This window comes from Sphaerodactylus townsendi, linkage group LG07, assembly GCF_021028975.2.
Source record: "Sphaerodactylus townsendi isolate TG3544 linkage group LG07, MPM_Stown_v2.3, whole genome shotgun sequence".
NCBI lineage: Eukaryota > Metazoa > Chordata > Lepidosauria > Squamata > Sphaerodactylidae > Sphaerodactylus > Sphaerodactylus townsendi.
In genome coordinates this window covers 80,352,442-80,366,690 of record NC_059431.1, presented here as the reverse complement: position 1 = coordinate 80,366,690, position 14,249 = coordinate 80,352,442, and the positions used below count along the sequence as shown (strand labels likewise).

The 14,249-nt window shown below is 42.5% G+C and overlaps 1 protein-coding gene across 1 annotated transcript; it reads right to left on the bottom strand.

Moving 5' to 3' along the window:
* Positions 1-360: 360 nt before the first annotated feature.
* MLANA (melan-A) lies at positions 361-12,276 on the bottom strand. The gene is made up of 5 exons (XM_048502745.1): positions 12,157-12,276; positions 9,984-10,078; positions 3,947-4,043; positions 2,531-2,635; positions 361-923 (listed from the first exon to the last, which is right to left on the bottom strand). The coding sequence occupies exons 2-5, from the start codon at positions 10,055-10,057 to the stop codon at positions 855-857; spliced, it is 345 nt and encodes a 114-aa protein (XP_048358702.1). The 5' UTR covers positions 10,058-10,078; positions 12,157-12,276; the 3' UTR covers positions 361-854.
* Between the last annotated feature and the right edge of the window lie 1,973 nt (positions 12,277-14,249).

Sequence of the window (14,249 nt, the reverse complement as noted above, 5' to 3'; positions counted from 1 at the left end):
CTCATAACCTGCTGTGGAAAAGATGTCCAGATGTAGTCACCCCAGTGGTGACGAATGGTGTTTCCTGTCAACATCCTTCCCCCTGTACTACTGAATTGCTCCATCTGATTGATCAGACCTTTTTCTTCATAGCACTCACCTGGAGGTAATGCTGCATTCATGCTTTCTTTCCTTAAAGTATCTTACTCTGCTGACTTTTGCTGTAGTAATATTGAGAGAATGAAAGTAATCTCACTGGGGAGAAGTACTTTTGGGTAGAAATGCACAGGTAGGAAATAGATGTGACACACTGAAGGGCACCTTGTCTACAAGCATTGTCTTACGCTGCCTTAAGATCTTGTTTCACCCTCAGTCAAGTACTTCTGCATTCAAGAAAGCAGCATGGGACTGCTATTTATTATAATAGCCGAGCAAACAGAGGAGAGGAATTGAAGCACAAAAGGCTTAATTCCAATTCCAATTTCTGGTCTTGAGTTAACAGAAAATCCTATTGCATCTTTTACTACAATGTTATTTTTAAGCCAAACAGAATAATGCTTTTGTTAAACAAGAATTCACAAATTTGAAGAAGTCTGGATCTTGCTCTTCAATATGTAACATGCTTAGTAGAATGCTTAGGGTAACAATTTCCCATGTTACTTAATACCTTATCCTAAGTGAATCCCAGCAAGTAGAATCCCAGGTGCACAAAGACTAGGACATCAATATAATAACTAGATTATCCCAAGCAATAGTGGTTTCTGGAACCATTCATAGGCACAGGCATATATTTTTTCCTTATGAAGCACTAGAAAGGACATATATTTAAGCAAGAATCTAGCTATAGCTTCCAATCTGATTTAATTGTTCCTGTTTCATGGCATGTATGGTGGTGGCAAAGAGCTGGCAGAGATCTTCTCATAAGCTGGCGGAGCATCAGGCACCTGTGTTAACAAAAATTAGGTGGTGGAAACAAAGTTATCCACAGAAATATTACAAGTACTTAACAAAGGACATTAACAGACATATAAAATGCTTTTTAGAGAATTTTCCACCAATATTGTAACCCAACATTCTTATGTTAAAAGCAGTCATGTCTTTTGACTATTCTTTTTGTTTTACTATTGGATCAGACATTCCTCTGCATGTTTGCTCAGCCACAACTACCACTGAGTCTGTGACTCATTTGCTGATGACTGTCCATAGAATTGTAGTCTTTGTTGGTAAGACCTGATGTTTGTCCAAGAAGCTACAAGGAAAAGAATCATGCATCTGATGAACTTGGCTCTCACTCTTGAAGGCTTATGCCACAACACAATTCTTAGTCTTCAAGGGACCGATAGGCTCTTTATTATTTTAGCTGGAGCAGAAACATTCATCCCCCCCCCTCGTTAATCAAAATATAGGCATTCACTCTGCAATCAAACTTATACTCACTGCTTATAGATTTCAGCATTAATTCCAAAAAACAGACAAGATAGAACTATTAATGATACTATAAAATCAAGTGGCTCAGAGTAGGCTTTGTGTCAGTGAAATAAGAGTGCTGAGCCCCTCCCCTGCTTCCCAGTCCTGCAAAGTGTATTGGTTAATTGGCAAACAAGGAGAGACAGGTTTTTTTTTTAAGGAAAATTGCCAATTAACCAATGAACCATATTTTTGTATACTAATGGTTATTAGGTAAGTTTTCCATTGGGGCAAATCGTGGCTTCTTGAGACCATTTCAATTTGAGAAAGGGATTCGGAGGCTCAAGCCCGCCCCCCGCCCCCCGTTTCACAGTCCCAACCTGAGTTGGACTTGTGTACATCTGGGATTTGAGTTCCCACAACAGAACTTCAGGTGCATATCTGTCCTATGGACTTTGTAATATGTGAATCTACCCTAAAGTAAAAGGAAGCAGTGGAAGAAAGTGCAGTCAAGTCGCAGCCAATTCACATTAACCCCTTAGGGTTTTCAAGACAAGAGATAATCAGAATTGATTTGCTTTTGTCTGCCTCCAGGTAGTGAGCTTACTCTTGTTTGTTGGCTCTAATCCAAGTACTAATCAAGGCTAACTCTGTTTAACATCTGACAAGATCAGGCTATCCTCAGCCATCCATATCGGGGTAGAGGGTAGAATAGCTTTGTCAAATTGCATATATCGTCAAATAGGAATAGTTTTCATTTCATACAGCATCAGCAATATTGTACTGTGATTTAGTTCATAAAATGGCTTGGATCTGGTTTAAAGAAAGAGCTGAATGAAAAGCAAGGTGCTATGAACATTTTCATTTAATTTAGTTTATTCCATTTATAGGACATCTGTACAACTCGCTTATAAGTACAAAAAATGGTCATATCTGAACATGCCATATGAATTAATTCCTATTGCCCGTGCATTTCCTCCAAAACCACTAGAGAAAAGTGTTTTCTTAAACACATGAGCACATAGGTATCCCAAATTCTAGTTGCTTACTGAAATAGTTGAGGGACAAAAATTCCTGAAGTGGTATTCAGGCTGAGACTATTACATAAGTCTTTATTAGCTTTAGTGAGATACATTAATCTTACCACATGGTTGAAGTTGGTGGTGTATTCTTGTAAAGGGAATCTGGAGCCCAGCAAAGCACTTTTGCCTTCTGAGGAATTCATGGTGGCCCCTCCAGAACTCTTGCTCTTTGGTAAAGTGAAAGAAAAAAGAAGGGAAGTCAATGTCTGAGTGCAAGTAAAATGAGGTTATGGAAATTAGGGATCACAGAATCATAGAGTTGGAAGAGACCCCATGAGCCATTAAGTCCAACCCCTTGCAATTCAGGAACACACAATCAAAACATTCCTGTCAGATGGCAATTTAGTCTCTCTTTAAAATCTCCAAAGAAGGAGATTCCACCACACTCTGAGGTAGTACTGTCAAGTATATTGTTTTCTTCTTTCTTTGTTCATGCAAAACACCTATCATTAGGGGGAGTCTCACATATGTAGTAGTCTATATATTCATCATCATCAACAACTTTTTTATTGGCATGAGTTTATAATACAACAAAAGGGTTGAGGAGGATTAGGTTAGGATTAATAGATACAAACATTATAAATAGTTAATTAAAATTTGTTAAAAAGAATAGCAATCAATAAATACTAAGATCTAAGGCAGATCTGTTGCGCCAGCGCCAAGAATTTAGCAACATCTAAGGATCTCTGAGGGCATTGATCACAGAGCAGATAAAAAGCCTTAACTCTATCTAGTGAGAGGACATAATTCTCAGTATGAAGATCTATATACTGTCTTCTAATTGAAGCATATAAGTCACATTCTAAAAGGATGTGCTCGATTGTTTCACTGTCTTTTCGAGAACAAGGACATGTTCTTTGATGGTAAGGGATCTGATGAAATCTGCCGCTCAAGACTGCTGAGGGAAGCGCATTCAAGTGGGCTAACATGAAGCTACGTCTAAGGTATGGCGAAGATAAGTTGTAAAAATACATTGGTAATCCTTTGCTGATGGAAGAAAGGTTAAATCCCTCAGGTAATATGCCCTTCATGTGCTGGGTAGATAGTAGTTGGGTTTCAGCATCTAGTAGCCTTTGTGACAGGAGGTTGATAGTCTATATATTGTCTAGCTGCATGACTCACTCCAGGGCTTGGTACTCTATGTCCAAGCTCAATTTTGAAACAAGAACATGTTAAACAACCTCTGAGTAAGTATGTAATGCATTTCTCTCATGACGGCATAGTGTCTTCATGTTGAACCATGGAGATCTATGTATCGCTTATGTATGTATTAGAGAGCCAATGTAATTATAATGGTAGAGGAGGGTTAGAGAGACCTCGGTTCAAAATCCCCATTCAGCCATGAGGGTCATTGAGAGAGTCTGGGGCAGACACTCTCAGCCTATCTAATAGGGTGGTTATGAGGACAGGCAGGACAAAAATGTGACAGAAACAGGACATAGCAACCCTCCTATAAGGAAGCTGGCCACAACCCTTACCAGAAGGCTTTTATAACCACTGCGTCTTTTGTAATACCAACAGCCAAGGATCAGTAAAGCGCCAAGAACTGCAATGAGAATTCCAATGCCTGCAACCCTGTTGTGGGAAAAAAGAGATAAGGACGGGCACAAAACTCATGATATCGTTTCGGATAGGGATTTCTGTATGCTCTATGTAAAAATCCACTTTGGAACAAAAAAATATAAAACAACAGATGCTGTTGCTTATTTGGGTTTGCAACAAATGCAAATCAGCGTGTTCAGTTAGTGAAGTTCTGCATAATTCAAGATTTTATAATATGGTAGGCAGTGAAGGAAACATGGTCAACCTGGAATGAAGATGTATTCTTGATCATTCCATGTGGCACAATTGGCACACAGCATGACGTTTTCATGGAGGGACATGACTGCAGTCACAAACAGTATAAAGTTTTAGTACACAGTATTTCAATTCATGTTGCAGCCTACATGTTGCAGATAGAAGTTCTATGCATATTTCCATCCACTCTGGATGGGGTTAGTAAACACTGCTGAAGATGAACACAAATAATGTTGCATAGCATTCTTTTTTCATGATGAAAGCCTTATCCATCGAACAGATGTTGCTTATAAAAATTAACTTTAGAGGCTAGCCAGATCCCTTCTCTGGTAGCATCATTTTCATATGTACCAATAGATGTTTTGTGCATGTAAAGTGTCATTAAGTCACAGCCAACTTGTGGAAACCAAGTAGGGTTTTCAAGGCAAGAGACTCACAGAACTGGCATGCCGTTGTCTTCCTCTGCTTAAACTTAACAAGCCTCGTATTCATTGGTGATCTCTCACCCGAGCAAGGACCAGGGCTGACCCTGCTTAGCTTCTGAGACCTGACAAGGTCAGGCAAGCCAGGTCAATTCATCTCAGGGGATATGCTTATGAAAATTTCTTTTAAAAAAGTTTTAGGAGATTTTGGGAGACTAAATATACAATTGTTTATGTATCAACATTATCAGCATGTTTAACATCTTAATTAGGGACTCGGTTATTAGGATAAGGCCAAAAAACAAACTTACTTTTCAGGTAAAAGTCTCTTAAACTAACAACTGAGAGGGAGATGCTGCCCAAAACCTCCATCTGCCATCTTTTCTCAGCACTGTGCCAGTCATACAATGATTTTGCAGCTCCTTGTCCTGTGTGATAGTTGAACTAAGCTGCAGGCATGCCCTGAAAACTACTCTAAACTGGGATGTTCATTTCTAAATTTATGTTATTTAGAGTTTGCTTTTTTAAGAAGGGCTGAAGGCAGATTACAAATTGTGACTTAGTACAATCAACAAAATGGGACATCAATAAACAGTCTTTAGGACTGCAGAAATTAAGAACCAGCCAGAAAGAACTGAAGCGTAGAATAATACATTAAGAGGTACAAAAACTACACAACAGGATCCGACTTACAATAAACTACACACAGCAATATAGACCACAGTCCCTAATAATTTATCCAAGTTTGTAAACCATTTTGTCCAGTGCAATTTCATTGCCTGTGCAGAAAAGCCCTCTTGAATAACAGCTTTGCATACTTTTAAATATATATATATATATATACGAAAAAGGGGGTGGGGAGAACCAACCTGCCAAACAAGCTAGGAACCAACAAGGATTAGGAACTAAGAAGAAAATAAAATAATCAACATATAATCAACATCATTCAAGGTGGTATCCAAAGACCACTATTCTCTCCCAGACCGAAGTAGAAATCACAGTATGTGTTCTTGTGTAAACCAAAACACAAGGAAGGAGGATGCAATAACTTCTGATACCACCTTGAACAGTAGAGGCAGTGGTGGGATCCAAAAATTTTAATAACAGGTTCCGATGGTGGTGGGATTCAAACAGTGGCACCGCCGCACACACGCACCTCCAGTCCCTATTGGGCAGGGAGGTTGCTTTAGTAACCCCTTCTCGGCAGAAAAAATTAGTAACCACTTCTAGAGAAATGGTGAGAACTGGTTGGATCCCACCTCTGAGTAGAGGGGTTCTTAGTGTATATGGAACTATTTAAGACCTATATAGTAAGTTTCACTTGATTTCAAATGGTGGTTTGGTGGTACCACCTTGAATGGATGTGGACTCCTCAGTGAATATAGAACTATTTAATACATTGATTAGAGTTTTAATATATTTTAGATTCATATACAACCTTCCTAGCTGGAATTAGATTTTTTTATGTTGTTAGGATGGTGTATGTAATAGTTTGATTTCTAAGGAAAATCAATTTTGACTGAAATGCATTAGGTCCTTGGGTTATGTCGTGTGCTATGTATAACCATTTATGTTATCTATATGACTGTTATTTTTTTCACTCAGTTTTAATTACTATGGAGGGTTTTTTTTAACTTAAAGATTGAGTACACTGTGCAACAAATATTGATATAGTTTGCAGAAAGCCCGGAAAGTGGGAGTTTTCCTGACCTTCTTGGGCAGGCCATTCCATAAGGTGGGAGCCATAAAAGAAAGCACATGTACAGCCAGTTGCTAATTATGCCCGTTTACAAGTTGGCACCTGCAGAAGCCCCTGGTGACATGAGTGAAGATGCTGTGGTGGAGGATAAGGAGAGAGGCAGTTCCATGGATAAATCAAAAGAGCCCAATCTACACTCAGGCCCTTTCCATACAGTGGAAAGGGTGCCTCTCCGCCGGCAGAAATTATGCCAGTGGAGGGGAGGGGGCCATTTGCACGGGAGCGTGCGAGCGGCCCCCGCAGAGGCCAGCACAGAAGAGGCGGCTCCTCACGGAGCTGCCTCTTCTGCATCCCCCCCCACTCACCTCGTCCTCCAGCATCAGTCTGGAGGGCTGCAGGGACCCACCCATGCTGCCCTCCGACCTCCAGGGGTCAGGCAGCGTGGACGGGTCTCAGCAGCCCTCCAGACCAACGCTGGAGGACGAGGTGAGTGGGGGGGACAGGAAAGCGGCGATGGGAAGGCGGCACTTTCCAAAAACCTCCCTCGGGAAGGGAGGTGGAAAGCGGCGCCTTCACGCCGCTAGGGGCTGCACAGGACAGCGCTGCTGAAAACAGCTACCCAGGGACGACGTTTTTGCCGTCCCTGTGCTGCTGTAAATGGCCTGTGCAGAAAGGGCCTCAGACAGAGGTCATCAACTAAAGCTAGCAGAGCCTTCTCTGTCTTATAGCCTGATCAGAAGCCAGATCTAAAAGGGCCTAGAGCAGAAGACTTGGAGATGCTCCACTATTACTCTTTGTCACTTTGCCCAGAGAGGGTAGAATAGAGGCTGGGCAATAATTGGCCACATAATTTTTTCTGTAGAGGTGGGTTTTTAAATAGCAAACAGAAACCACCTCTTTGAATGACTGAGGAAAGGTGCCTTGAGTTAGTGGCTAATTTATAACAAATACTAAGGGTTTGTTGATGCAGTCCTCACATGATTTTAGCAGCCAGTATGGGCAACGGTCCAGGGTACAAGTAGTGGCTTTCACAGAACCCAGGATCTTGTCAGTATCCAGCACAGAAACTCGCAATACAGTAGGCCATTCTTGTCATTTATCTGACATCCAGAGTAGAATGTATCTCAATATTTTATCAACAAAAAACTGAGAAAAGTATTACAGGTAAGCCCAGTTCAAAGGGGGGCAGGCTGAAAATACTCCTGGAAATGGTGTGACCTTGTGCTGGTGCATTTACCAGTGGCCCTTGCATTTACCCCTTGTCCCCGGGCACCACTCTTCTGGTCATGTGGGGGGCGCAAAATCGGCCCCCCACGTGACCAGGAAGTCCTGCTGTCTCATCGTTTTTGCGTGCCTCGACCCCATCCAAGCACCCTCTACCCCACCCTGGACTCCCCCTCCCTTCCCCCCTGCCAGCTGGGTCCCCAGCCAGCAGCCTGCAATCTCTTCTGACCTCCCCTCTGGGCAGGCCAGAAGAGACTGCAGTCCCAGCCTCGGAGACTTTCTTTTATAAGCACTGAGGCCGAGGGGGGGCTTGGGGAGCAGGAAGTCCCACCCCTTCCTACTCCCCAAGCCCCACCCCCTGGCCTCACTGCTTATAAAAGAAGGTCTCCGAGCCCGGGACTGCAGTCTCTTTTGGGGGGAGTCTGTGGGGGGGGGGAAGGTGGGCACCCTAGACCTTGCCCATGTCCAGGGTGACATGGGCGGGGTCTAGGACAGTGGGTGTGGAGCCTGGGGCATCAGGGAGCGGAGCTAGGGTGGTGGGGGCAGAGGGGGGCGACAGAGCCTGGGGGCGACCTGGAGACAATTTGTCTCCGGGCGCCATTTACCCCGGTACGCTTCTGGCATTTACCCTCCCCAAGGTACTTACCCCAGTGGAGAGAGCTGACATGCCAGTGGCCAAGTGTCCTGCGGCCCCACTGGCACAAAACCTGGGCTGACATCCTGCTAGGACACCAGCATGGTGGGGGGGCAGGCTAGGGCATCCCTGGGAGCAGAGCCAAACCCTTCCAGGGTTCAGGGCTGGTTGTGCAGCACACCAGCCCTCAAATGTGTACCACCTTTTAAAACCTATGGGTGAGTTTGGGGGCTTTTATGAGCTTCCTGTATCACTGGAAAGCCCCATTGGAGGCAGCTGGGCACCACTGATGCTGTGTCCTGCTGCCTCTGGGTTTTGATATGGCTGTAATTGGGACAGTAAAGAATCAGGTTAGGCATCAGCAGAGGCTGGGGTATAGTTGATCTTATAACAGTAGAAAAGTAACCTTTCATTGCCACCGTCACCACTGCTTCATAGATATTACAATGAGCTCCACAGTGTGATCTGTCAGATTCAGTACCATTTCTCTTCCATACCATTCTGGACATCTCCCAATCCTTTGCAGATCACTTGCCTCTGTGGTAAACAACGGGGCTGGGTTTCATCCCAATGGCAGAAGAGATTGACAAGGGCAACCTTATTGATGGTTTTAAGGAACTTACATTCTGTGTTTCCTCAATAGAACACATGTTTGGGATCCTAAAATTCCTACAATGTTCTGGAATCCAATAGGATTCATGAGCCTTTGTGGGTGGATCATTGGATCATTTTAAGAGGGGATCTGCTTATGTAGGTGCTGAAGCCACATTGTCTTTAAATAGTAGGTCATGATTCGGGGCAAATCTGCAGCCCTGAAACCAAACTTTCTGTCAAAGGTTCAATGCTAAAGATCAAGTACAGGGTGCAACCTCTTTCATATGTTAAACCAGTCATATTTTGGGAAACACAAAAGGTAGTAAAAGAAGTTATAAAATCCCAGGCCAATCCTGATGAGTTATCCTTAGCATGAATGTTTAAATCCCCTAGAATTATCAGTCTGAGAGTCTCCAACACCGCATCTAACAGTATCTCTGCCAAATCGTAGAGGTTGCCCACTAGGTAACTTGGTGGCCAGTAAACAAGAAGAAAGTGTACTCTATCCTTAGTTCCTAATGTAAGGTGCATATGTAATTCTAGTGATAGTTTGCACTGGAAATCTGCAAAAGTTGAAGGCCTCATGGAGGATTATAGCCACGCCTCCTTCTCATCCAACTGTGCATGACAGATGAAGACCCACATAATCAGATGATGTTAATTGGGACGCACCATGTTTTTTTCTTCCAACCATGTTTCATTTATACAAACCAGGCTAGTTTCTTGTTCCTGCAAATCTCACACAGATGTACACTTTTCTGCTTCACTGATCTGGTATTGCACAATATTAGAGTAGACGTTAGGGAAATAGGGACTCCTGTATCATCAACTCCCAGGATGCTACAGAGGTTAGGCAGCAAACAGCCTTGTGAAGGACTGGCTATCTGTGATAAATCCCACCCCCATACATGATTTATAATCTACCTTTCTATCAGGGAGTCAGATTGAGTAAATTCAGTCAACATAATGGGACATTCAACAAACACTGCATTAGGATTGTAGAAGTCCGTAGTCTTGAGTTTCAGTTAAGTGACCTGTAAACTTAAACATGATTCTAGATGGAGAAAAACATATCTTGCAGTTAAAAAGATACATCTTTGTAAATGAACCAGAATTTTTATTTCTTAAATGGAAATGATCCTTACTCTTCTGCTGAAAGATAGCTGTACCCCTTCCCTCTGCCAAAGCTGCCATCTAGGTAATGCTCTCCCCTGGGCATCTTGTTCAGTCCAAGCCACTCCTATGAAATGAACAGAGTTATGACTATTCTGTACAATGCACTCCCACGGCATTATCTTGCTCCCACCCCTCAAATGTGTCTGCCTTTTAGCCCTCCCTGGAATGTATATGTGTGAATATTTGATGCCACCTCTCTTGCTTAATTCAACTCCATTTTTTATGTAGAGCATTTGGTACAATACTTTACTCACCATTACTTTCTGAAACTGAGCCTAAATATGCATAACTGAAACAAAAGTATGCTTTTGTTTGTCTTGGTGATGCTTTTATTGGGATGCTTTTATTTATCTCTATCTCCATTCCTTTGTATTCTTTCATCATAGATATTTCATTTATTAACACACCAGGCCAGAAGCCTGACTCCTTGTATTCTGTAAAATGTCATGCACAAGCACTAGTGTCATATGAACAAGCAATCTGATGTATAATTCTTGATGTTCCAAGTCAGACCAACAATCTCACATGCTAGTAAATACTGTGTCTGGTGAACTGAGCGCTGCATCACAAAGTTTATACTAGAACCAGTTTTGTCCGTTTTTAACAGGACACCTTTTTATTTTACAAATACTCTGTTAATGAAGAGAAAGATGTTCTAAGGAGGTCCTACAAGAGGTGAAGTCTTCAGCGTTTGTGACCTAGCAGAACAGAAAATGGCTTGGTAAGATTGCTGTACCTCAACTCTTGAAATAGAAACACTGTAGAACCATAGTGTTATTTTGTTGGATTGTAATGTTAATAAGTTTCTTTTAACTGTGGGAGAGATGAGCAAAAAATAAACAAATAAAACTATGCACATATTTTTAGTAATGATTTGGCAAGAGAGGTGATAATCTTTCAAATTAAGGTATGTGGGGCCAATTGACACTGACCCCTTAAAATATTATTGTTTACTGTGAAATGCCTGGGTAATCCATTTATTTATTAATTTTTTTGCCTTTCAGCTTCATATTTTTAAATTTATTTATACCTATTCTGCTTATATGCAGCTTGAGAAAAAAATTAAATCATATATGCATCAGAAATCAGCTCATCTTTTTTCCTCATACAGTTACTTTGCACCCTTCTCTAGTTTGAGGAAAAAATATGTAAAGATTGGATGAATCTGCGACAGATATGTACATAGATAGTTTGTGATCCATCAGATGCAGCCAAAAAAGTAATTTTATCTGGCCTCTAGCAGATGTAACGATTTTTTACAGTGTAGTTTAAAAATACCACTGACAATTTTGTTAAGAAAGAAAAGAGGAAAAGAGGAAAGAAAAGAGGAAAAATATCATGCATCTTCTTAAATTAATTTCTTTTGCTTTCCCCAGTAGCCTTCAGACTCATCATGAAAGGTTTTTTTCAGAAACTCAGGATACCCCCAAGGGTAATTTTACAATGTTTGCTCCATCTGGTCGAGTAAGGTCAGGGGAATTTTTTTAAAAAATAATTCTCATAATGGCTTTGAGGAATGATGGGTAAGGAGGAAGGTTGTAAACATTACTTCTATGAATTCACTTTAAATTCAAAGCTTTGGATCCAACCCAACGAATGTGTTTTATTAGATGTATATTAATTCATTGCATATAATTTTACCAATGCGGCAAACCAAAAGGCTATTTTATTTTAATTATGCTGATTGATTCTACCTCATTGGCATTCAGACGGCAGTATTTATGATTTTCCTAATGTCGTACTTAAAACTTTCTGATGGATTTGTGCCTACCGTTTATTTAAGTGCCAGAGGGAAATTAAACCATCCAAACCAAATCAAGCGGGATGGCTTAAGCTAATTTTTACACTCAGGTTCTTGGAAAAATATACAAATAAACATTTTGGCTGCAATTCTGCCAGCAGTTTTGCTGCTGAAATACCATTAAACAGGACTTAACCACGGGATCACAACTTGTTTCCACTAAGTAGCATTTACGGTGCACCAAAATAACTGACTCACTACTTTAAGTTAATAACAATATTCCATATCTTGAAGTCACCACGGTTTAAGAAATTTAGTTCATATTTTATTAAGCTCAAACTCTCCCTCCAGAACATACTATAGAAAGTGAAGATTGAGAGAGAGAAATATATGAAACATACCTTCCTCACAGGTCCAGACTCCTTGAGTACTGAAGGCGTAACCGGATATTTCCTTCCCTTCTTGTTCTTTTTTTTCCCTCCTCCATAGGCCTCGCTCTTATGACTATCACGAGTTAGAATTTCTGCTGGTGTAGCTTTTGATCACTAATTAGCGTGAACAAATATAACTTCTGCTCTTTCTGTTTGTACCAGTTTCCCGGATAATCCTGCCACTTTCAACTCATAGCTAGACGAGCTTGCCAGTGGATATTCAGGTCTTCCAGGAACTGATGGATACATAATCACTTCAGATATTTCTAACTTATTTGTGCAACCACAAGTTTGCATTAAAAAAGTTAAATACCAAAAATTAAATACCAAAAAAGTTAAATACCAAAAAAACAAAGCATTCCCTTCATCCCCATGTTATCTATTTCCCTTCTCTTAGGCCCTTTCCGCACGGGCCATAAGAGCGATTGGCTTGGGGGCGGCAAAATGCGTCCCCAGGCATAAATGCCGTCCGCCGTTAAGCACTGGGGCGCAGCTTCTATGCGATGGCAACCACGCCGCCCTCAGCGCCGCTGCAGCATTATCGTCCCCACGCCGGCGTTTCCCCAGTGCGCTCGGAAGTGCACTTGTTGGGGAAATGCCAGCTGGAAGCATGGCAGCGGCTTCCCGGTGCTTCCCCCCCCCTTGCTTCCTGTACTTACCTTGTCCCCGGGCCTCCGGTGCGTCTCCGAGGCCTGGGGACACACACCCCCTGCCCTGCGCCACTGGAGCAGGTGCACAGGGCCAGGGGGGCGTGTCCCCAGGCCTCGGCGATGCGCCGGAGGCCCGGCTACCGTCGACTGGAGTGCGGCGGCTCCAGCATGGTGCCGAGCTGCCTGGCTCTTTCTAGGACGTCGTTACCGTGCAAAAGGCCGGTACCCTATAAGCGTCGATCGAATTCGGCGTCAATCGCCCGACCGGCCATTGCTTCCGCGATTTGTCGGAAGCTTGGCCTAGTGACATTTACTAATATCTCACTCATTTTCCTATATCTGAAAACTATTCAGGTATATTTTCTTCTCTTTCAGAAAAAGAGGCATCACTGCTTAGAGTGAGGGTGCTGCGTGAAGAAGCTCTTTGTCTGTGCAACCAGCCCACAATCACAAATAATGCATGTGATGATAAATCCTGCATATTTTTTTTCGCTTTGCCATAGGCTTACTGAACATTCAAGATACGGGTTGTCAAAAGGTTTATTATTCTTGTGGCAAGGACACAAGACATCATTGTGGAAGTATTAATGCAAGCTTTCAGAACAGGCAGTTACAGAAAATAGTAGGAAGAAAATAACTGAATTGCTTATAAACAAAACATGGTCTTGGTGACGCTGGGCCACTAAGCATAACCTTATTTGTTTGTTTCACATACTTATATCCGGCCATTTCACCATTTAGGTTTTCAAGGTGGTTGACAACATCTGGATGACAAAGTCTAGGGTAGAATCGTCATGGGACTAACTGCCCATTCTGGGGCGGGGGGGGGGGGGTTGAAGGGAGTTATGGAGGCAGTGGGACCCTACATTGGTAAATTTGCTCTCCCCAGGACATTTACTGGGGGATAGGGGGCATTCCAGAGGCATGGCCGAGGGTGGAGCCAATGCTTTACCTTCCAGGATCCTTATGCCTGGGCTTCGACTTACACTACCCTTTGGAGTGGCATAAGCCCGCGGAGCACAATGGAAGGCTTTTGGGCAGCGGGGAGGGGTTTCTTTCTTTTGCCTCCCTATGATGCCAAAAAGCCACCTGGAGGTGACAGGGCACTACCGCAGTGGTGTCAGCCCTGGCTACACCAAGGGTTTGAACTGGGCTGTTAATAACAACATTTGAGGCAGAATACCAAATTTTCTCCTGCGAGCGATGCCGCGCATACCCTTCTAGCACGCATGTTGGCAGTTAGCCTCCAGAAGAGTCACCGCACTCCCAGTAGATGTAACAACGGTGATCACTCCTCATTTACTACACTGATATTCCATTTTTAACAGCAGTTTTTTGCTGCAACTGACCAACAGGGCTACATCTTACGTATTATAACCAGAATGAGAGAAGTCACACTTCTGAGTAGACTTG

Excerpts from the sequence above, each read along its gene's own strand:
- MLANA (XM_048502745.1), bottom strand. The coding sequence starts at position 10,057 with ATGCCCAGGGGAGAGCATTACCTAGATGGCAGCTTTGGCAGAGGGAAG. Across the intron at positions 4,044-9,983 it reads AGCTATCTTTCAGCAGAAGA|GGTTGCAGGCATTGGAATTC; the intron begins GTAAGGATCATT and ends TTCCCACAACAG. Across the intron at positions 924-2,530 it reads CCACCAACTTCAACCATGTG|GTGCCTGATGCTCCGCCAGC; the intron begins GTAAGATTAATG and ends TTGTTAACACAG.